Source organism: Gossypium raimondii, chromosome 3 (assembly GCF_025698545.1).
Source record: "Gossypium raimondii isolate GPD5lz chromosome 3, ASM2569854v1, whole genome shotgun sequence".
NCBI classification, from domain to species: domain Eukaryota; kingdom Viridiplantae; phylum Streptophyta; class Magnoliopsida; order Malvales; family Malvaceae; genus Gossypium; species Gossypium raimondii.
In genome coordinates this window covers 59,450,348-59,472,557 of record NC_068567.1, presented here as the reverse complement: position 1 = coordinate 59,472,557, position 22,210 = coordinate 59,450,348, and the positions used below count along the sequence as shown (strand labels likewise).

General features: G+C 35.2%; 3 protein-coding genes and 1 pseudogene across 5 annotated transcripts; all 4 read left to right on the top strand.

Annotated features, from left to right (window-relative positions):
* The first annotated feature begins 893 nt into the window (after window positions 1-893).
* LOC105796020 (phytosulfokine receptor 1-like) lies at window positions 894-7,982 on the top strand (annotated as a pseudogene).
* Window positions 4,495-5,743, top strand: LOC105796019 (uncharacterized). 3 transcript variants are annotated; one of them, XM_052628649.1, is made up of 5 exons: window positions 4,495-4,691; window positions 4,808-5,102; window positions 5,205-5,276; window positions 5,433-5,508; window positions 5,603-5,743. In XM_052628649.1, the coding sequence occupies exons 1-4, from the start codon at window positions 4,566-4,568 to the stop codon at window positions 5,444-5,446; spliced, it is 507 nt and encodes a 168-aa protein (XP_052484609.1). In that variant the 5' UTR covers window positions 4,495-4,565; the 3' UTR covers window positions 5,447-5,508; window positions 5,603-5,743. The 3 variants fall into 3 exon arrangements, with proteins under 3 accessions (XP_052484609.1, XP_052484610.1, XP_012481120.2); XM_052628650.1 differs by lacking the exon at window positions 5,205-5,276; XM_012625666.2 differs by lacking the exons at window positions 5,433-5,508; window positions 5,603-5,743 and having other exon boundaries at window positions 5,205-5,416.
* A 1,570-nt stretch (window positions 7,983-9,552) lies between the features above and the next one.
* LOC105796018 (phytosulfokine receptor 1) lies at window positions 9,553-19,970 on the top strand. Its single transcript, XM_052628959.1, is given in 7 exon segments — window positions 9,553-11,583; window positions 11,586-11,846; window positions 11,849-11,869; window positions 11,872-12,148; window positions 13,011-13,390; window positions 13,619-13,625; window positions 19,205-19,970. Coding segments are annotated over 7 exon segments (2,067 nt in total). The 5' UTR covers window positions 9,553-11,228.
* LOC128039868 (uncharacterized) lies at window positions 16,383-17,176 on the top strand. Its single transcript, XM_052628648.1, has 2 exons — window positions 16,383-16,670; window positions 16,787-17,176. Exons 1-2 carry the CDS (start codon window positions 16,386-16,388, stop codon window positions 17,099-17,101), a joined length of 600 nt encoding a protein of 199 aa, XP_052484608.1. The 5' UTR covers window positions 16,383-16,385; the 3' UTR covers window positions 17,102-17,176.
* Window positions 19,971-22,210: the final 2,240 nt, after the last annotated feature.

The following is a 22,210-nucleotide window of genomic DNA, read 5'->3' as shown; positions in this document are numbered from 1 at the left end:
TGCAAGAAGGAACAGGACTATAATGAACAATGAAACAAGGCAAGATGTGTTTGAAGGCAAGTTATCAACCAAGGCTGTGAAGGAGGAGAAGACTCCATTTGATGAACAAATCTTTGGCACAAAAGACTAGGATAGTCAAGTGTGTAAATAAGATTTGGTTGAGAATGAAGCCAATGTTGAAAATGAATAGCTTGAGCAGAGTCTGCTTGAAACAAAGCATCTAAGGACTGCCAAGTTCAAAAAACTTGATGAATGATTTGAATTTGTAGCATGGAGTCCAAGGAGGAGTGTTGAAAATTGGCCAACCATGCAGCTTGTAAACATACTGCAGCATATATGCTTGCTGTAACAGCAAGGTTTTCTCCTTAATTTCATTGTAATCAAACTAGTTGAAAATGAACAAGTTGATGACAACTTGATGCGTTAGGTGTTGAATGACCAGTTTAGGTGGCTTGTTTATGCGTACAAGCAATGTTTATCAAGTTACTAGGCTACTTAGTGGTGGTAGGTAGTATTTGGTGATGTATTTGACTATAAATGTATTGTTTTTCTAGTTGAATTAATGAGCTGAATAAGTTATCAGCCACAAGCTACCTTGCTGCACATTTGTGAGCAATTAAAAATATTTCTTGCATCTTGCTTCATTGTTCTATGCTCTCTGTTCTTTTCTTTTACTACTGTAAAAAACCCAACAAATTGAGATAAGCCTTGGGCTAATAATGCAAAGAAGCATATTTATTGACAAGCTTGAGAAACTAGATTTGAAAATCTTTTTTCTGTAACTCCTCTGCAATTCCCATGAACTTTCGTGGGTTTTTCACCCAAATATTAAAAAAAAATTAAATACCAAATAGGATGTCGAAAAATTAATTACCAAAATGGTATGTTTTTTAATGGCGCCTATCTCCTTGAATGACTTTAGTGGAAGTCTTCCAGACGTTTTGGGAGACCGAGAAAGCTAGAATCCTTCTCCGCCACTCAAATAGATTAATCGGATCATTGCTCGCTTCATTGGTGAATTGGCTTCACTTTTGAGGATTGATCTCGCACAACAAATCTTGACGGTCCGATCGAATAAATTGTTCTGCAATGGCCCAAGTCACCTCACTTCGCCTCGCTTCTAACAATTTCCAGGGCCGCCTCGCTAGTCTATCCTCTTGCCGAGCTTGAGAGCTCGGATCTTGCACGCAACAAACTCGATAGTGTAGTTCCATTCGAGTTTAGAAATCAGACGCATCGAATTCCTCTCGCTTGGAAAGACCAAAGATCAATAATATATCCACAAGACTTGAGATATCGCAACACCGCAAAAATTTGACTATATTGGTCCTTCGTTTGAACTTTTACCGGAAGAAATGCCTAGCAATGTGAATCGCAATTCACAAGTCTTAAGGCACTTATTATTACATTTTGTCACCCGAGAGGTTCTCTTCCAATTTGGTTGAGTCAGGATTCAAATAACGAACGTTTTCGAATAGCGGCCGTTATATAGTGGTAGCGCCACGATCGAAACCGCTATTGTGAAAATAACGGAGGAAGCGGATTCACACCGATAACGGTGGATAGCGGCCGCAATTTAACGGATAACGGACATCATGCGACAATAACGGCCGCTATTCCGTTATTCTCCGCTTCCATAAATTAAAAAAAATCAAGTGTAGATGGATGGTGATTCGGTGAATGAAATATTGAATGAATAGTGAAAAGTGAGAAGAAAGATGAATCAATGTACTTGATAATAAAACAAAAGGCAAGGGAATATATTCCTTCCAACCGCAAAATCGGTCAAGTTTCAAACTTTCAATCAAAACAAAGTAAAGTAAAGTAAAGTAAAAGACCGAAAGTCGATTAAAAATCAAAACTCACTCACAAATCACAATACAAGTCAAGAAGTCATGACTCACAAACTCACATTTCACGTAATCACAAGCAAACGAAAAGGCAAAATATATTTCTTCATTCTCCATATTTCTAAGCAAGGCAAAAACATAGCCATGTGGCAGGCAAAGAAGCAAAGCAATAGATCAAGTAAGTAGAAAACTAACCCAAGAAGTAAAGTACTTGCATGTCTTGAATCAAGCAACATAGAGTGATTTTTGAGATTTTATCCCTAGATCTATATTCTACACAAAAAGGGGTTTAAAATATTTTCGACGATTTCACCACCACTGCAGCACGACGGCGCTGCCGCCGGTGAGCTGCATGGTCGCCATAAAGGGCCGATGGCCTGGATTCGGGCAACCACCGAGAAAAAGAGAATTGAGAGAAAAAAGAAAAAAATTATTTGAAGAATGGTGAAATGAAGATTCAAATTTTTTTATTTAAATAGGCCTTCAAACGACGCCGCTTTGGGCAAAGACTGGCACCAAACGACGCCTGCTTTTGGCCTAACTCACAAGACTTACCCAACCCGCTTCCTAGGATCCGTGTGTTTTTAACGGAAGGGTTAATTACGCTTTTAGCCCTTCCTATTTTTTATTATTTACATCAAGCTTATTTCTTTTTAATTTTGTCCTATAATTTATTTCAGATTTCAATTTGGTCCACCTTGAAGTGTGCATTTTGAAGGATGGGGATTATTTCCATTTGATCCATTTTTGTTATTTGTGCATTCAATTTGGTCCTTTTTCTTTTATTTATTTCAGATTTGCCGTAAATTTATGTTTTAAGTTCGATTTAGTCCCGCTTTTGTTATTTTTGCTATTTTATTATTAAATTAATTAATTTAATATTACTATTACTATTATTATTTTCCTTTATTTTATTTTAATATTTATTTACTTGTTATTATTACCATATTATTAAAATTTAATTAGTTTTGCATTATTATTTCAATTATATTTCTTTTCATATTTATTTACCTAAATATTTTAAATACATTTGTTTTATTATATAATTTTATTTATCTATATAGTATATCCTTTCATATAATTTTTAATTTTAAGATTTTTATTATTGTTATTATTATTATTAATACCATCATCATCATCATCATCATCATCATCATGATTATTATTATTATTATTATTATTATTATTATTATTATTATTAAATTGTTTTACACAATATTTATTTATTTATTTCTATAATATTAGGTCTTTACTTTAGCTTTAAATTTTGTTTACTTTTTTTGGTATTATATTGTTGATAATATAAGTAATGAGTTGCTTATATTTCTAAATATAATTTTATGTTTCTTATATAAATAAAAATAAAGCATGCCACCACGTGAAGAGTTCCCGACTAAAGGATTGGAGGGTGCACCAAGTAATGATATAGGTTGGCACTTTGGAACTCCAGTGCCAAATGCGAGAGGAAGTATCGTCTGTAAACTTTGTGGTAAAGTTGTGAAAGGAGGAATAACACGATTTAAAGAGCACATTGCTCATAAAACAGGCAATGTTGCACCATGCCCTAATGTTATTGGTATGTGATACTTTATTATTATTATTAAATGTTATTGTAAATTTATCAATAAAGATTATATATAATTAATAATAATATAAAGTGTGAATTATTTTTATTTTATTAACAGGTTTCATTAGAGAAAGTATGATGAATGTACTAAAAGAAAGCAACACAAAGAAAATAGACAAAAAGAGGAGAAAAGATGAATTCTTATCTCAATTAACAGAAGATGAGGATGAGCACGAGGGATTCATTGATGAGGTTTCTGCTATAAGGCAAGCAACTCGAGAAAGTATCCAATCACAACACGAGTGGCATAGAAGGGAAGAATTCAGACGAAGTACTGGTGGTTGGGATAACATTTATAAAGAAGGGCGATCTTCTCATGGATCAGCTAGAGAACATAATAGAGAAAGAACAAGTAAATCTATTCCAGGTGAGTCTGAGTTTACCTTAAGGGGAGCTATACCTGAATTGGTTAGAAGCAAAAGTTCAAAGCAACCAAAGGTCAATGACTCTTTTTTAAAGAGTTTTCGAAGGAAGATAGGTGAAGCGGTATCTAAATTTATAATATATGAAAGACTTCCTTTTCAATTAGCAAGCTCTCCATGGTTGTATAACTTAATTCAAGTGGCAACAGAAATTGGACAAGGTGTAAAGCTCCCAACACCTTATGAGGTTTCGATGTGTATTTGGAGTCGAGTATCAACGAGTTCATGATTGGGTAAATGTACTAAAGACTTATTGGAAAGAATTGGGTGCAACTCTAATGTGTGATGGTTGGACCAACAGTTTGAATCAAATGCACATCATTAATTTTCTTGTTTATTGCAAGAAGGAACCATTTTTGGAAATCGGTAGATGTCTCAAGTGTCCGTAGTAGAGATGTCAATTCTACTACCGCTTGTTAGATTCAGTTGTAGAAGAAATTGGAGAAAATTACATTGTCCAAATAGTGATCGATAATGAGGCAAAGAATGAAAGTCATTGAAAAAATTAATGTTGAAAAGACAACATCTATATTGGACCTCATGTGCATTTCATTGCTTAGATTTATGCCTTGAAGATATTGGGAAAAAGCCCGTGTAGCAAAAGTGTTAGATGAGGAAAAGAAAGTGACTTGCTTTATATACAATCACATTTGGACTGTTGATTTGATGAAGAAGTATACACCGTGGAAACAAATACTTCGACCTGCTCTTACTCGATTTGCAACTCATTTCATTCAACTTGAAGAGATAACAAGACAAAAGCAAGGTTTGAGAGAAATGTTTAATTTAAAGGTCAGTATTTTATAATTAGTTAATATAATTACTTAAATATAGTAACCTTTAGTGATTTTATTAGTTCCAAATAATTTAAATTATATTATTTTAAAATTTTTCTTATGAATATATAGGAATTTAAAGAATCAAAATGGGGAAAGCAAAAGTCAGGGCCTGCTTATGAAGCCAAAAAAATTGTTTTGGGAAAAGGTTTTTGGAAAAAAGCCAATGACCTCATAAAAGTTTATGAGCCCTTAGTAAGAGTATTGAGACTTGTGGAGAGCGATGAAAAACCAACGATGGGCTTTATTTATGACGCTGTTGATAGGGCTAAACGAGCAATTCAACAAAATTGTCGATATTTCATAGAGTATGAAAAGATTATTGACAATAGATGGAATTTTATGCATTCCGACTTGCATTCAGCTGGTAAGATAAAATGTTTCATATAATTAAGAACTATTTTTATATTTTATTATTTTAAGCTTTAGATTATTATTATTTGATGATATTCTTATAAATTATACTTAGGTTATTTTCTCAACCCTCAATTTCAATTTGGGGTGGAGCATTCTGAGAATGTACTAATAGAAACATTAGAAGGTACACGATCAGTAATTGAAAGATTAGAACCTTCTATGGATACTCAAGTCAGGATGGTTAATCAAGTTAGATTCAACTACTATTATTTGTAACTTAGTTAAATAATTTGAAATAGAATTTTTATTTTTATTTTTACTCTATCTTTTATTTATGCAGTTGTTACTATTTAGAGATAAACATGAGACATTCGGTACTCCACAAGCACAAAAAGCTTGGAAGCAAATGAATCCGGGTAAACAGTTAATTAAATTATTTAATTTAATTTATATTATTTAATTATATTGTACATTTTAAAGTTATTTTGAAATTTAAATAATATTATGCAGCTGAGTGGTGGATGATATACGGCACATGTGTTCCCGAATTACAAAAATTAGCAATTAAAGTGCTTAGTCAAACAACTTCAAAGATCAAATTGCGAACGAAATTGGAGCACATTTAGTTATATTCACACCAAGGCAAGAAATAGGTTAAAGTATAAAAACTTGAAAACTAGTGTTTACCTATTATAATATGAGGCTTAAGATGAGACATCAACAAAGAATGAGCATCGATGATATAAATGCTAGTTTTAATCCTATCACCTTGATTATATCTTTGAAGATGTTGATCCACTATCGTAATGGCTTCATGAGAAAGAGAATCCATTGTTAGATGGTGAAAATGCGTGTGTTGCCTGTGGATACCTCGATGATGAAATGGATGTTGATCAATCGCAACAACAAATTTTGTCTCATTCAAGTTCTAGGTCAACTCCAAGTCGAGTGGCGATGGACCCGATGGTGGTGGTTTAAGTCCAATTGATGAGGATGACGGATATAGTGGTGATAGAGGTGAAATTAGGTCTTCTAGTCAAGATGGAGGAGAATATGGGGTGGTACCACTGGTGGACATTTTCGTGATGATCGAGTTTGATGGAAATATGTTTCTGAACCTAGGAGAGATAGAAGTGAACCTAGAGCTCCATCAAAGGGAAAAGGCAAGAAGCATACTTCTATAGGCTCTTCATCCGGTAGTGGTAGGAGATCGAGTTCTAGTAACCTTGGGTATAGTGATTCATCTACTAGCACTCAAGGTTTTATCCACCGTAACAACCTTCACATGGTTATCCACAACCATATGGTTATTATCCACCATTTCCTAATTATGGCGTGCCATACCAAACCTCAAATGTATCCTCCTCCACCAATGTATCACCCACCTCCACCTTTCATGTATCCTCCTCCTCAAATATATCCTCCATATCAATTGAATGAAAACTAAGGTGAAAATGTTTTTTTTTTGGATATATTTTTGGACAAAGGCCAAGAGAATCAAGTCAAGAACGCTCCCAAAGTGAAGGTGAAGGATTTGATCTTCCTCGTCATTCCACTAATTGGTGAAAACTAAATCGTGCCACTATCATTATTTGTAAGGTATTTTTTTAAAGAAATCTTTTGTTATTGTTCTTAATTTTGATGATATTAAAACATTTAAAATAATATATATCTTTAGATAAATGAATGAAGTATATTTTATGAAAAGATAATGAAGAATCAAGCATGTTAAATTATATATGAAAGTAGAATGAGATGAGAATAAGTGGTAGGAAATAGGAATAATTAATGAGAATCTATTCATTAATTTATCTATTCCTTTTTCCTTTTGCAAGCATATTTATATTTTCACTATCTTCAAAGTCACAAGAAATATTGAAGTCTCATGTCATATTAATAAAGGTTCATAAGTGTTAGAAAACACTCTAAAAATCATTAAAAGTGACTTTTATAATTATAATTATAATTACTATGTTTTACAAGAAGTTGTGCGAATTTGAAAAAATTCACGATCGCGATACCAAGAAGGACCGCAATAGCGTTCGTTATGTCCGCGATCGCGACAAACGTGACGTGACCAAAAAACGCGATCACGACCGCAATTTAAATCCCTGGGTTGAGTAGTTCTAAAATGTTGCAATTGCTGGATCTGTCATGGAATTCATTGGGAGGTTCCCTTCCTTCTTGGATTGGCAAGTTCGAATATCTCTTTTACTTGGACTTGTCTAACAATTCCTTTTCCGGGGAGATACCGGAAAGTTTAACCGGACTAGAAAACCTTGTCCACAAAACTGCTCTACTGAAAGAATCATCTGAACACTTCACACTGGTAAAAAGGAAAGAGCAAGGTAGGCCACGTTTGGCATACAATAATTTAAGGAGCTTCCCGCCGAGTATTGATTTAAGTCATAACATGTTTAGTGGACCAATCTGGCCAAGTTTTGGGAACTTGAAGAACCTTCATGATTTGTGTTTGGAAGAGAACAACCTTTCAGGAAGCATTCCAGAGAGTATATCAGGGATGACAAGCTTGGAAGTATTGGATTTGTCTCGTAACAATCTCTCTGGCGAAATACCTCATTCTCTAGCACGTCTCAGCTTTTTATCTGTATTCAACGTATCATACAATAGGCTTTACGGGGATACACCCTCAGGAGGTCAATTCATGACATTTCCTGAATCAAGCTTTGACGGGAACCAGGCTCTTTGCCCTAGACTACTGGCACCATGTCAAAGAAAACAGATTCCTCCACTTGTGTCCCCTGGTAAAAAGATGAAGATTGTGGATTGGAACTTTGGAATTGGAGCTGCAACTGGTTTTCTTCTCACTGTCTTCTTTTGCTTCAAATCAGGCTGGGTTTTTCCTAAAGGAAGGGTATGCAGATACTGAGATTTGAACTGTAATATCTGCCGGATGCCATTTTTTAAGGGTGATTGCATGTACCAATTGAGATAAGCCTTGGGCTAATAATGCAAAGAAGCATATTTATTGACAAGCTTGAGAAACTAGATTTGAAAATCTTTTTTCTGCAACTCCTCTGCAATCCCATGGTCCTTTCTTGCTTAGTTTTAAGTCTTTACTAATGTTTCAAGGAGTTTATTAATCAATGAAAGCCTGTAAAGCAGGCTATTAAAGTTCTAATATGCTTCTAATTTATAAACTTTATAAAGAGAGGTAATATATTTACCTTAACAGCCAGTACTGCCTGGAACTTATGACTTTCACTCAAGTGCCAAGAGCTTGGTATACAGAATTTCACTATTTTCTTTTATCTTATGGCTTTCACGATTCTCAGTCAGATAATCGTCTTTTTACTCTTCAAGGGGCAAACTAGTTTATATATTTAAGTTAGTTCCAGTCTAAAATATATCAAAATTCGATCTATCGTGAGCCTGTTTTTCGTACTTTTCATTTGGGCTTTAGACACTAGCTTTTAGCCCAATTTTAATTTTGGGCTTGCTTTAAGTCCATATTTTCTCAAATATCATAGCCCAACTTGTATATATATTATATATTTGCTTTCTCAATTAATGCATGGCAATGGTGTATGTTAGGTTTTGGGGCTCCATGCAAGATTTGCAATGAAGTACATGGCAAAGGGCATGGGAAAGCAAAGAAAAGTACACAAATTTAAATACCTGTAACTTTACAAAAAGTCATGATATTGAGATTCAACTCTAAATATTTTGGATCTTTGTTTTTAAAAGGTGATTTGAATGTACCAACCGAACTAATTCTTGGGTTCATAATGCAAAGAAGCATTGCATATCTATTGACAAGCTTGAGAAACTAGATTTGGCAATCTTTTTTTATGCAACTCCTCTGCTATTCCCATGGTTCTTTCTTGTTTTAGTTTTAAGTCTTTACTAATGTTTCGAGGAGTTTATTGATCAATGAAAGCTTGTAAAGCTGGCTACTAAAGTTCTAGTACGCTTCTAATTTAGAAACTTTATAAAGAGAGGTAATATATTTACCTTGACAGCCACTGCCTGGAACTTTTACAGCTTCAAGCCTTCAACTTCAGTTGGCCTGCAAGTCGAAGAAAAAACTTTCCTATTGCATCAACCAAGGTATTTTTGAACTCTGCCAAATGATCATACCCAACTATCAGACTTTCATATGTACAATTTATACTCCTGCAAAATAATAAGTAACAAAATGTGTGGAACCTCTTTTACATACGAAAGGATTTAAGACATAGCTTAAGCTTTGCACCGTGTTAAAATAATGGAGAAACAACTGACCATATTTTTCTGCAAAGGTACAGGAAGTAAGCCTTGTATACCATGACAGCAAAATGAAAAGATATTGAAACTCAAGTTTCTCGTCCCCGCATTAGAATAATAAAGTAGGAACAAGCATGAGGTACAAGCCTCCAAAGGCATACCAAGATTCAGCAGTGTTTTTGAAATTACTAACAAATCCTTTTAAATTTGGGTGAGATAGTCATGGAAGATTCAATGCACAAAATAACCGTTACCGCATCTAATCTGGCGGTGATGTCAATTTCTGAGCATAAGCACCGCATGTCTGCAACATCAAAAGCACCAAAACCAGCTTTGGTGATTGGAATTGGATGTCGAAGTAACCCCACAAGCCTGGCAACTCCTTGCCATCTTTTTATCTTAAGCCCTTTACTTGTCCGAGTTTGGGCTTTTATAGGTCTCACTACTTCCATCATCACCAGAATGCTGCCGTAAGCTACTCAATTCGTCGAACGTTTGGGCAAAAGCACGTTGGGGTTGTCTTACGGGCTGAGCCGGAGATGCGTAGTACCACTACTAGAGCAGGTGGGGTTTTGTTGCCCATCATCAAGTTCTCTTTGTCTGCTGGAGATTCGTCATGTAAAAAGCAATTGCAGGTTTGCCTTAATTTCAATTTCTTTACATTTTTAGTTTGAATTTGGCGGTCGGAAATATTAATTTTATACCGTTTGAATCTGCCTTAATTCAATTTTCCAGAAAATAGCTCACCATAAATTTTTTTCTTTCTTCTTCTTCCTCCTGACAACTTACTGAGAACATGCAGGCTGCGATCATCATATGCGTTTTGTCAATGGTGGGTGGGTGGTAGAATAAGTAATATTAATGACCATAGATTAAAAATTAATCAAACAAAAAACAGTAATAGATTATCCCAACTTCTAATTTACTAAGAACTGAACCCAGATGATAGATGCTATAAAGATAGTAGTAACAAGTCTTTGGTAAAAATACGGTAAATCATGTTAATATCCCATTGCCATCAACATCAATTAGGGTATTGCTGTGAAGCCTAATTAAAACTTCTGCTTTGCGTGTCACTGCAACCTGATTTCATCTTTGGAATCTTATCCTCTAACCTTATTTAGACTTTTCAAGAGCTAACGTTTTATGCTTGGCAGTAGAAAACCACATCAATATAGCAATATATTACTCCAGTGAAAGCAGTATCTTCTCTCTGAAGTCAATTATACGTTGAGAGTACCTAAATAACAAATACAGATAGAGGGTAACATCATCATCATCAACATCATCCTGTTACATTTGTAAGAAAGAAGCAACAGCGATGGATCGTCCGAGCTCTGAAAAAGTCATGGAGCTTTGCCTCCTCAAAACATTACGTGGGAAAGCCCCCACAAAATAAAAGAAAACATAAGTTGATTCAGTCAATGCAAGGTCAGAGTTGTAGCCCCATCCATGACAAACATGTGGCAAACTTAGAAGACGCTTAAACAGTAAACTTACCACAAGCAAGTCCGGTGGTCACATGTGAGATCACCCTCTTAGTAGACTAACCGAACAATGAATGGTTTAATCTTAATTGGAAACATGAATAAAATGATTTATCCTATCATAGATATCCTTGTCCTATCAAAGATATCTCTCTTACGATTCCATAATGAAGTGGGAACCCTTCAAGAACAGTAAGCCTAAACTCTGTTAACATTCTTCCAGCCCTCAACCTTCAAACTCTCTTCATAGTTATTCTCCATAATCTCCAACTCTCAGCCTCGACTGGTGAATCAACCTCCTCAGCAACCATTCTCTTTCCTCTATACTTTTATATTGTTAAGCCCTGTAGCAACATTAACTAAATAATAATAGATACCATACCTTCATCAGTACACAGTAAAAAAACAGTAACAGCTCCTTCATGGGCATCCCAACTATGTCTTTGGTTTTCATTTTGTTGGCTGTCATGCTTCAGCAGATGATACAGGGATCTCAAGAACCAGCATGCCATATGAATGACTTAACGGCCCTCAAGGGTTTCGCCAAATGTTTAGAACCGGATATTGGCGGGTGGAACTGGAGCAGCTCCAATTGCTGCTCATTTACAGGCATCACTTGTGACAATTCCTCTGATATATATGGAAGATTGGTCGGGTTAGAGCTTGGGAACAAAAGACTCACAGGCACAATATGTGAGAGCTTGGTTGGATTGGAGCAACTCAGAATCCTGAACCTCTCGCTTAATTCTCTCCATGGTAAAATTCCTGCCAACTTGTTTCATTTTCGAACCTAGAAGTCCTTGACTTGAGTAACAATTATCTCGTCGGTCCACTTCCTTCTGCAATTCATTTACCATCAATTAAGTACTTGGATCTCTCAAAGAATTATTTCTCTAGCTTCATTAGCATGCGATTCTGCACAAGTTCATCTCATATCCAATATCTTGATCTTGCACATAACTTCTTCGGAGAAGGTTTGATATATTTGGAGAATTGCACTTCATTGCAGTATGTTTTCCTTAATGGAAATGGTCTGTCAGGAACTTTCCTGAGAATTTGTTCCGCTACAACATCTCCGAGTTCTGCACCTTCAACAAAATCAGTTTTCTGGGCCTCTGAGTTACGGAATTGGGAACCTTTCTAACCTTGTTGAAATGGATATCTCCTTGAATGACTTTAGTGGAAGTCTTCCAGACGTTTTTGGGAGACTGAGAAAGCTAGAATCCTTCTCTGCCAGCTCAAATAGATTAACTGGATTATTGCCTGCTTCATTGGTGAATTCGACTTCACTTTTGAGGATTGATCTGCACAACAACAGTCTTGACGGTCCGATCAGAATAAAGTGTTCTGCAATGGCCCAAGTCACCTCACTTGATCTCGCTTCTAACAATTTCCAGGGCCAGTTCCTGCTAGTCTATCCTCTTTCCAGAGCTTGAGAGCTCTGAATCTTGCACGCACCAAACTCGGTGGTGTAGTTCCATTCAAGTTTAGAAATCTGCACGCACTAGAATTCCTCTCGCTCGGAAACACCAGCATCAATAATATATCCACAGCACTTGAGATACTACAACACTGCAAAAATTTGACTATATTGGACCTTGGTTTGAACTTTTACCTGGAAGAAATGCCTAGCAATGTAAATCTGCAATTCACGAGTCTTACGGCACTTATTATTCCATTTTGTCACCTGAGAGGTTCTCTTCCAATTTGGTTGAGTAGTTCTAAAATGTTGCAATTGCTGGATCTGTCATGGAATTCATTGGGAGGTTCCCTTCTTGGATAGGCAAGTTCAAATATCTCTTTTACTTGGACTTGTCTAACAATCCCTTCTTGGCTAATAATGCAAAGAAGCATATTTATTGACAAGCTTGAGAAACTAGATTTGAAAATCTTTTTTCTGTAACTCCTCTGCAATTCCCATGAACTTTCGTGGGTTTTTCACCCAAATATTAAAAAAAAAAATTAAATACCGAAATAGGATGTCAGAAAAATTAATTACCAAAATGGTATGTTTTTTTAATGGCGCCTATCTCCTTGAATGACTTTAGTGGAAGTCTTCCAGACGTTTTTGGGAGACTGAGAAAGCTAGAATCCTTCTCTGCCAGCTCAAATAGATTAACTGGATCATTGCCTGCTTCATTGGTGAATTCGGCTTCACTTTTGAGGATTGATCTGCACAACAACAGTCTTGACGGTCCGATCAGAATAAATTGTTCTGCAATGGCCCAAGTCACCTCACTTCGTCTCGCTTCTAACAATTTCCAGGGGCCAGTTCCTGCTAGTCTATCCTCTTGCCAGAGCTTGAGAGCTCTGGATCTTGCACGCAACAAACTCGATAGTGTAGTTCCATTCGAGTTTAGAAATCTGCACGCACTGGAATTCCTCTCGCTTGGAAAGACCAGCATCAATAATATATCCACAGCACTTGAGATACTGCAACACTGCAAAAATTTGACTATATTGGTCCTTCGTTTGAACTTTTACCAGGAAGAAATGCCTAGCAATGTGAATCTGCAATTCACAAGTCTTAAGGCACTTATTATTACATTTTGTCACCTGAGAGGTTCTCTTCCAATTTGGTTGAGTCAGGGATTCAAATAACGGAACGTTTTCAGAATAGCGGCCGTTATATAGTGGTAGCGCCGCCGACCGAAACCGCTATTGCTGAAAATAACGGAGGGAAGCGGATTCACACCGATAACGGTGGATAGCGGCCGCAATTTAACGGATAACGGACAATTGCGACAATAACGGGCCGCTATTCCCGTTATTCTCCGTTTCCATAAATTAAAAAAAAAATCAAGTGCTGTAGATGGATGGTGATTCTGGTGAATGAAATATTGAATGAATAGTGAAAAGTGAGAAGAAAGACTGAATCAATGTACTTGATAATAAAACAAAAGGCAAGGGAATATATTCCCTTCCAACCTGCAAAATCGGTCAAGTTTCAAACTTTCAATCAAAACAAAGTAAAGTAAAGTAAAGTAAAAGACTGAAAGTCGATTAAAAAATCAAAACTCACTCACAAATCACAATACAAGTCAGTAAGTCACAGACTCACAAACTCACATTTCACAGAATCACAAGCAAACGAAAAGGCAAAATATATTTCTTCATTCTCCATATTTCGGCAAGGCAAAAAACATAGCCACAGGGCACAGGCAGCAAGCAAAGCAATAGATCAAGTAAGTAGAAAACTAACCCAGTAAGTAAAGTACTTGCATGTCTTGAATCTGCAACATAGAGTGATTTTTTGAGATTTTTATCCCTAGATCTATATTCTACACAAAAAAGGGGGTTTAAAATATTTTCGACGATTTCCGACCACCGTGCACGACGGCGCCGTCGCCGGTGAGCGGCGGCTGCCACAGTGGCCGATGGCCGGATTCTGGGCAACGGCTGAGAAAAAAGAGAATTGAGAGAAAAAAGGAAAAAAAATTATTTGAAGAATGGCTGAAATGAAGATTCTGAAATTTTTTTTATTTAAATAGGCCTTCAAAACGACGCCGTTTTGGGCAGGCCACTCTGGCACCAAAACGACGCCGTTTTGGCCTAACCCGCGCACTTACCCGACCCGTTTCCTAGGATCCGTGTGTTTTTAACGGAAGGGTTAATTACGCTTTTAGCCCTTCCTATTTTTTATTATTTACAGTCAAGCTTATTTCTTTTTTAATTTTGTCCTATAATTTATTTCGTATTTCAATTTGGTCCACCTTGAAGCTGTGCATTTTGAAGGATGGGGATTATTTCCCATTTGATCCATTTTTGTTATTTGTGCATTCAATTTGGTCCTTTTTCTTTTTATTTATTTCAGATTTGCCGCAAATTTATGTTTTAAGTTCGATTTAGTCCCGTTTTTGTTATTTTTGCTATTTTATTATTAAATTAATTAATTTAATATTACTATTACTATTATTATTTTTCCTTTATTTTATTTTAATATTTATTTACTTGTTATTATTACCATATTATTAAAATTTAATTAGTTTTGCATTATTATTTCAATTATATTTCTTTTCATATTTATTTACCTAAATATTTTAAATACATTTGTTTTATTATATAATTTTATTTATCTATATAGTATATCCTTTCATATAATTTTTAATTTTAAGATTTTTATTATTGTTATTATTATTATTAATACCATCATCATCATCATCATCATCATCATCATGATTATTATTATTATTATTATTATTATTATTATTATTATTATTAAATTGTTTTACACAATATTTATTTATTTATTTCTATAATATTAGGTCTTTACTTTAGCTTTAAATTTTGTTTACTTTTTTGGTATTATATTGTTGATAATATAAGTAATGAGTTGCTTATATTTCTAAATATAATTTTATGTTTCTTATATAAATAAAATAAAGCATGCCACCACGTGAAGAGTTCCCGACTAAAGGATTGGAGGGTGCACCAAGTAATGATATAGGTTGGCACTTTGGAACTCCGATTGCCAAATGCGAGAGGAAGTATCGTCTGTAAACTTTGTGGTAAAGTTGTGAAAGGAGGAATAACACGATTTAAAGAGCACATTGCTCATAAAACCAGCAATGTTGCACCATGCCCTAATGTTATTGGTATGTGATACTTTATTATTATTATTAAATGTTATTGTAAATTTATCAATAAAGATTATATATAATTAATAATAATATAAAGTGTGAATTATTTTATTTTATTAATGTGTTTCATTAGAGAAAGTATGATGAATGTACTAAAAGAAAGCAACACAAAGAAAATAGACAAAAGAGGAGAAAAGATGAATTCTTATCTCAATTAACAGAAGATGAGGATGAGCACGAGGGATTCATTGATGAGGTTTCTGCTATAAGGCAAGCAACTCGAGAAAGTATCCAATCACAACACGAGTGGCATAGAAGGGAAGAATTGACGAAGCAATTGGTGGTTGGGATAACATTTATAAAGAAGGCGATCTTCTCATGGATCAGCTAGAGAACATAATAGAGAAAGAACAAGTAAATCTATTCCAGGTGAGTCTGAGTTTACCTTAAGGGGAGCTATACCTGAATTGGTTAGAAGCAAAAGTTCAAAGCAACCAAAGGTCAATGACTCTTTTTTAAAGAGTTTTCGAAGGAAGATAGGTGAAGCGGTATCTAAATTTATAATATATGAAAGACTTCCTTTTCAATTAGCAAGCTCTCCATGGTTGTATAACTTAATTCAAGTGGCAACAGAAATTGGACAAGGTGTAAAGCTCCCAACACCTTATGAGGTTTCAGATGTGTATTTGGAGTCAGAGTATCAACGAGTTCATGATTGGGTAAATGTACTAAAGACTTATTGGAAAGAATTGGGTGCAACTCTAATGTGTGATGGTTGGACCAACAGTTTGAATCAAATGCACATCATTAATTTTCTTGTTTATTGCAGTAAAGGAACCATTTTTTGGAAATCGGTAGATGTCTCAAGTGTCCGTAGTAGAGATGCTGAATTCTACTACCGTTTGTTAGATTCAGTTGTAGAAGAAATTGGAGAAAATTACATTGTCCAAATAGTGATCGATAATGAGGCAAAGAATGAAAGTCTGCTGGAAAAAATTAATGTTGAAAAGACAACATCTATATTGGACCTCATGTGCAGCTCACTGTTTAGATTTATGCCTTGAAGATATTGGGAAAAAGCCCAGTGTAGCAAAAGTGTTAGATGAGGAAAAGAAAGTGACTTGCTTTATATACAATCACATTTGGACTGTTGATTTGATGAAGAAGTATACACCAGGGAAACAAATACTTCGACCTGCTCTTACTCGATTTGCAACTCATTTCATTCAACTTGAAGAGATAACAAGACAAAAGCAAGGTTTGAGAGAAATGTTTAATTCAAAGGTCAGTATTTTATAATTAGTTAATATAATTACTTAAATATAGTAACCTTTAGTGATTTTATTAGTTCCAAATAATTTAAATTATATTATTTTAAAATTTTTCTTATGAATATATAGGAATTTAAAGAATCAAAATGGGGAAAGCAAAAGTCAGGGCCTGCTTATGAAGCCAAAAAAATTGTTTTGGGAAAAGGTTTTTGGAAAAAAGCCAATGACCTCATAAAAGTTTATGAGCCCTTAGTAAGAGTATTGAGACTTGTGGAGAGCGATGAAAAACCAACGATGGGCTTTATTTATGACGTTGATAGGGCTAAACGAGCAATTCAACAAAATTGTCGATATTTCATAGAGTATGAAAAGATTATTGACAATAGATGGAATTTTATGCATTCCGACTTGCATTCAGCTGGTAAGATAAAATGTTTCATATAATTAAGAACTATTTTTATATTTTATTATTTTAAGCTTTAGATTATTATTATTTGATGATATTCTTATAAATTATACTTAGGTTATTTTCTCAACCTCAATTTCAATTTGGGGTGGAGCATTCGAGAATGTACTAATAGAAACATTAGAAGGTACACGATCAAGAATTGAAAGATTAGAACCTTCTATGGATACTCAAGTCGGATGGTTAATCAAGTTAGATTCAACTACTATTATTTGTAACTTAGTTAAATAATTTGAAATAGAATTTTATTTTTATTTTTACTCTATCTTTTATTTATGCAGATTGTTACTATTTAGAGATAAACATGAGACATTCGGTACTCCACAAGCACAAAAAGCTTGGAAGCAAATGAATCCGGTAAAGCAGTTAATTAAATTATTTAATTTAATTTATATTATTTAATTATATTGTACATTTTAAAGTTATTTTGAAATTTAAATAATATTATGCAAATTGAGTGGTGGATGATATACGGCACATGTGTTCCGAATTACAAAATTAGCAATTAAAGTGCTTAGTCAAACAACTTCAAAGATCAAATTGCGAACGAAATTGGAGCACATTTAGTTATATTCACACCAAGGCAAGAAATAGGTTAAAGTATAAAAAACTTGAAAAACTAGTGTTTACCTATTATAATATGAGGCTTAAGATGAGACATCAACAAAGAATGAGCACTGATGATATAAATGCTAGTTTTAATCCTATCAGCCTTGATTATATCTTTGAAGATGTTGATCCACTATCAGAATGGCTTCATGAGAAAGAGAATCCATTGTTAGATGGTGAAAATGCCGGTGTGTTGCCTGTGGATACCTCTGATGATGAAATGGATGTTGATCAATCGCAACAACAAATTTTGTCTCATTCAAGTTCTAGGTCAACTCCAAGTCAGAGTGGCGATGGACCCGATGGTGGTGGTTTAAGTCCAATTGATGAGGATGACGGATATAGTGGTGATAGAGGTGAAATTAGGTCTTCTAGTCAGTATGGAGGAGAATATGGGGGTGGTACCACTGGTGGACATTTTCGTGACAGATCAGAGTTTGATGGAAATATGTTTCCTGAACCTAGGAGAGATAGAAGTGAACCTAGAGCTCCATCAAAGGGAAAAGGCAAGAAGCATACTTCTATAGGCTCTTCATCTGGTAGTGGTAGGAGATCGAGTTCTAGTAACCTTGGGTATAGTGATTCATCTACTAGCACTCAAGGTTTTTATCCACCAGAACAACCTTCACATGGTTATCCACAACCATATGGTTATTATCCACCATTTCCTAATTATGGCGTGCCATACCAGCCTCAAATGTATCCTCCTCCACCAATGTATCACCCACCTCCACCTTTCATGTATCCTCCTCCTCAAATATATCCTCCATATCAATTGAATGAAAACTAAGGTGAAAATGTTTTTTTTTTGGATATATTTTTGGACAAAGGCCAAGAGAATCAAGTCAAGAACGCTCCCAAAGTGAAGGTGAAGGATTTGATCTTCCTCGTCATTCCACTAATTGGTGAAAACTAAATCGTGCCACTATCATTATTTGTAAGGTATTTTTTTTTAAAGAAATCTTTTGTTATTGTTCTTAATTTTGATGATATTAAAACATTTAAAATAATATATATCTTTAGATAAATGAATGAAGTATATTTTATGAAAAGATAATGAAGAATCGAAGCATGTTAAATTATATATGAAAGTAGAATGAGATGAGAATAAGTGGTAGGAAATAGGAATAATTAATGAGAATCTATTCATTAATTTATCTATTCCTTTTTTCCTTTTGCAGCATATTTATATTTTCACTATCTTCAAAGCTGTCAAGAAATATTGAAGTCTCATGTCATATTAATAAAGGTTCATAAGTGTTAGAAAACACTCTAAAAATCATTAAAAGTGACTTTTTATAATTATAATTATAATTACTATGTTTTACAGTAAGTTGTGCGAATTTGAAAAAAATTCACGACCGCGATACCCGCAGTGACCGCAATAGCGTTCGTTATGTCCGCGACCGCGACAAACGTGACGCGACCGAAAACGCGACCGCGACCGCAATTTAAATCCCTGGGTTGAGTAGTTCTAAAATGTTGCAATTGCTGGATCTGTCATGGAATTCATTGGGAGGTTCCCTTCCTTCTTGGATTGGCAAGTTCGAATATCTCTTTTACTTGGACTTGTCTAACAATTCCTTTTCCGGGGAGATACCGGAAAGTTTAACCGGACTAGAAAACCTTGTCCACAAAACTGCTCTACTGAAAGAATCATCTGAACACTTCACACTGGTAAAAAGGAAAGAGCAAGGTAGGCCACGTTTGGCATACAATAATTTAAGGAGCTTCCCGCCGAGTATTGATTTAAGTCATAACATGTTTAGTGGACCAATCTGGCCAAGTTTTGGGAACTTGAAGAACCTTCATGATTTGTGTTTGGAAGAGAACAACCTTTCAGGAAGCATTCCAGAGAGTATATCAGGGATGACAAGCTTGGAAGTATTGGATTTGTCTCGTAACAATCTCTCTGGCGAAATACCTCATTCTCTAGCACGTCTCAGCTTTTTATCTGTATTCAACGTATCATACAATAGGCTTTACGGGGATACACCCTCAGGAGGTCAATTCATGACATTTCCTGAATCAAGCTTTGACGGGAACCAGGCTCTTTGCCCTAGACTACTGGCACCATGTCAAAGAAAACAGATTCCTCCACTTGTGTCCCCTGGTAAAAAGATGAAGATTGTGGATTGGAACTTTGGAATTGGAGCTGCAACTGGTTTTCTTCTCACTGTCTTCTTTTGCTTCAAATCAGGCTGGGTTTTTCCTAAAGGAAGGGTATGCAGATACTGAGATTTGAACTGTAATATCTGCCGGATGCCATTTTTTAAGGGTGATTGCATGTACCAATTGAGATAAGCCTTGGGCTAATAATGCAAAGAAGCATATTTATTGACAAGCTTGAGAAACTAGATTTGAAAATCTTTTTTCTGCAACTCCTCTGCAATCCCATGGTCCTTTCTTGCTTAGTTTTAAGTCTTTACTAATGTTTCAAGGAGTTTATTAATCAATGAAAGCCTGTAAAGCAGGCTATTAAAGTTCTAATATGCTTCTAATTTATAAACTTTATAAAGAGAGGTAATATATTTACCTTAACAGCCAGTACTGCCTGGAACTTATGACTTTCACTCAAGTGCCAAGAGCTTGGTATACAGAATTTCACTATTTTCTTTTATCTTATGGCTTTCACGATTCTCAGTCAGATAATCGTCTTTTTACTCTTCAAGGGGCAAACTAGTTTATATATTTAAGTTAGTTCCAGTCTAAAATATATCAAAATTCGATCTATCGTGAGCCTGTTTTTCGTACTTTTCATTTGGGCTTTAGACACTAGCTTTTAGCCCAATTTTAATTTTGGGCTTGCTTTAAGTCCATATTTTCTCAAATATCATAGCCCAACTTGTATATATATTATATATTTGCTTTCTCAATTAATGCATGGCAATGGTGTATGTTAGGTTTTGGGGCTCCATGCAAGATTTGCAATGAAGTACATGGCAAAGGGCATGGGAAAGCAAAGAAAAGTACACAAATTTAAATACCTGTAACTTTACAAAAAAGTCATGATATTGAGATTCGAACTCTAAATATTTTGGATGCTGTTTTTAAAAGGTGATTTGAATGTACCAACCGAACTAATTCTTGGGTTCATAATGCAAAGAAGCATTGCATATCTATTGACAAGCTTGAGAAACTAGATTTGGCAATCTTTTTTTATGCAACTCCTCTGCTATTCCCATGGTTCTTTCTTGTTTTAGTTTTAAGTCTTTACTAATGTTTCGAGGAGTTTATTGATCAATGAAAGCTTGTAAAGCTGGCTACTAAAGTTCTAGTACGCTTCTAATTTAGAAACTTTATAAAGAGAGGTAATATATTTACCTTGACAGCCACTGCCTGGAACTTTTACAGCTTCAAGCCTTCAACTTCAGTTGGCCTGCAAGTCGAAGAAAAAACTTTCCTATTGCATCAACCAAGGTATTTTTGAACTCTGCCAAATGATCATACCCAACTATCAGACTTTCATATGTACAATTTATACTCCTGCAAAATAATAAGTAACAAAATGTGTGGAACCTCTTTTACATACGAAAGGATTTAAGACATAGCTTAAGCTTTGCACCGTGTTAAAATAATGGAGAAACAACTGACCATATTTTTCTGCAAAGGTACAGGAAGTAAGCCTTGTATACCATGACAGCAAAATGAAAAAGATATTGAAACTCAAGTTTCTCGTCCCCCGCATTAGAATAATAAAGTAGGAACAAGCATGAGGTACAAGCCTCCAAAGGCATACCAAGATTCAGCAGTGTTTTTGAAATTACTAACAAATCCTTTTAAATTTGGGTGAGATAGTCATGGAAGATTCAATGCACAAAATAACCGTTACCGCATCTAATCTGGCGGTGATGTCAATTTCTGAGCATAAGCACCGCATGTCTGCAACATCAAAAGCACCAAAACCAGCTTTGGTGATTGGAATTGGATGTCGAAGTAACCCCACAAGCCTGGCAACTCCTTGCCATCTTTTTATCTTAAGCCCTTTACTTGTCCGAGTTTGGGCTTTTATAGGTCTCACTACTTCCATCATCACCAGAATGCTGCCGTAAGCTACTCAATTCGTCGAACGTTTGGGCAAAAGCACGTTGGGGTTGTCTTACGGGCTGAGCCGGAGATGCGTAGTACCACTACTAGAGCAGGTGGGGTTTTGTTGCCCATCATCAAGTTCTCTTTGTCTGCTGGAGATTCGTCATGTAAAAAGCAATTGCAGGTTTGCCTTAATTTCAATTTCTTTACATTTTAGTTTGAATTTGGCGGTCGGAAATATTAATTTTATACCGTTTGAATCTGCCTTAATTCAATTTTCCAGAAAATAGCTCACCATAAATTTTTTTCTTTCTTCTTCTTCCTCCTGACAACTTACTGAGAACATGCAGGCTGCGATCATCATATGCGTTTTGTCAATGGTGGGTGGGTGGTAGAATAAGTAATATTAATGACCATAGATTAAAATTAATCAAACAAAAACAGTAATA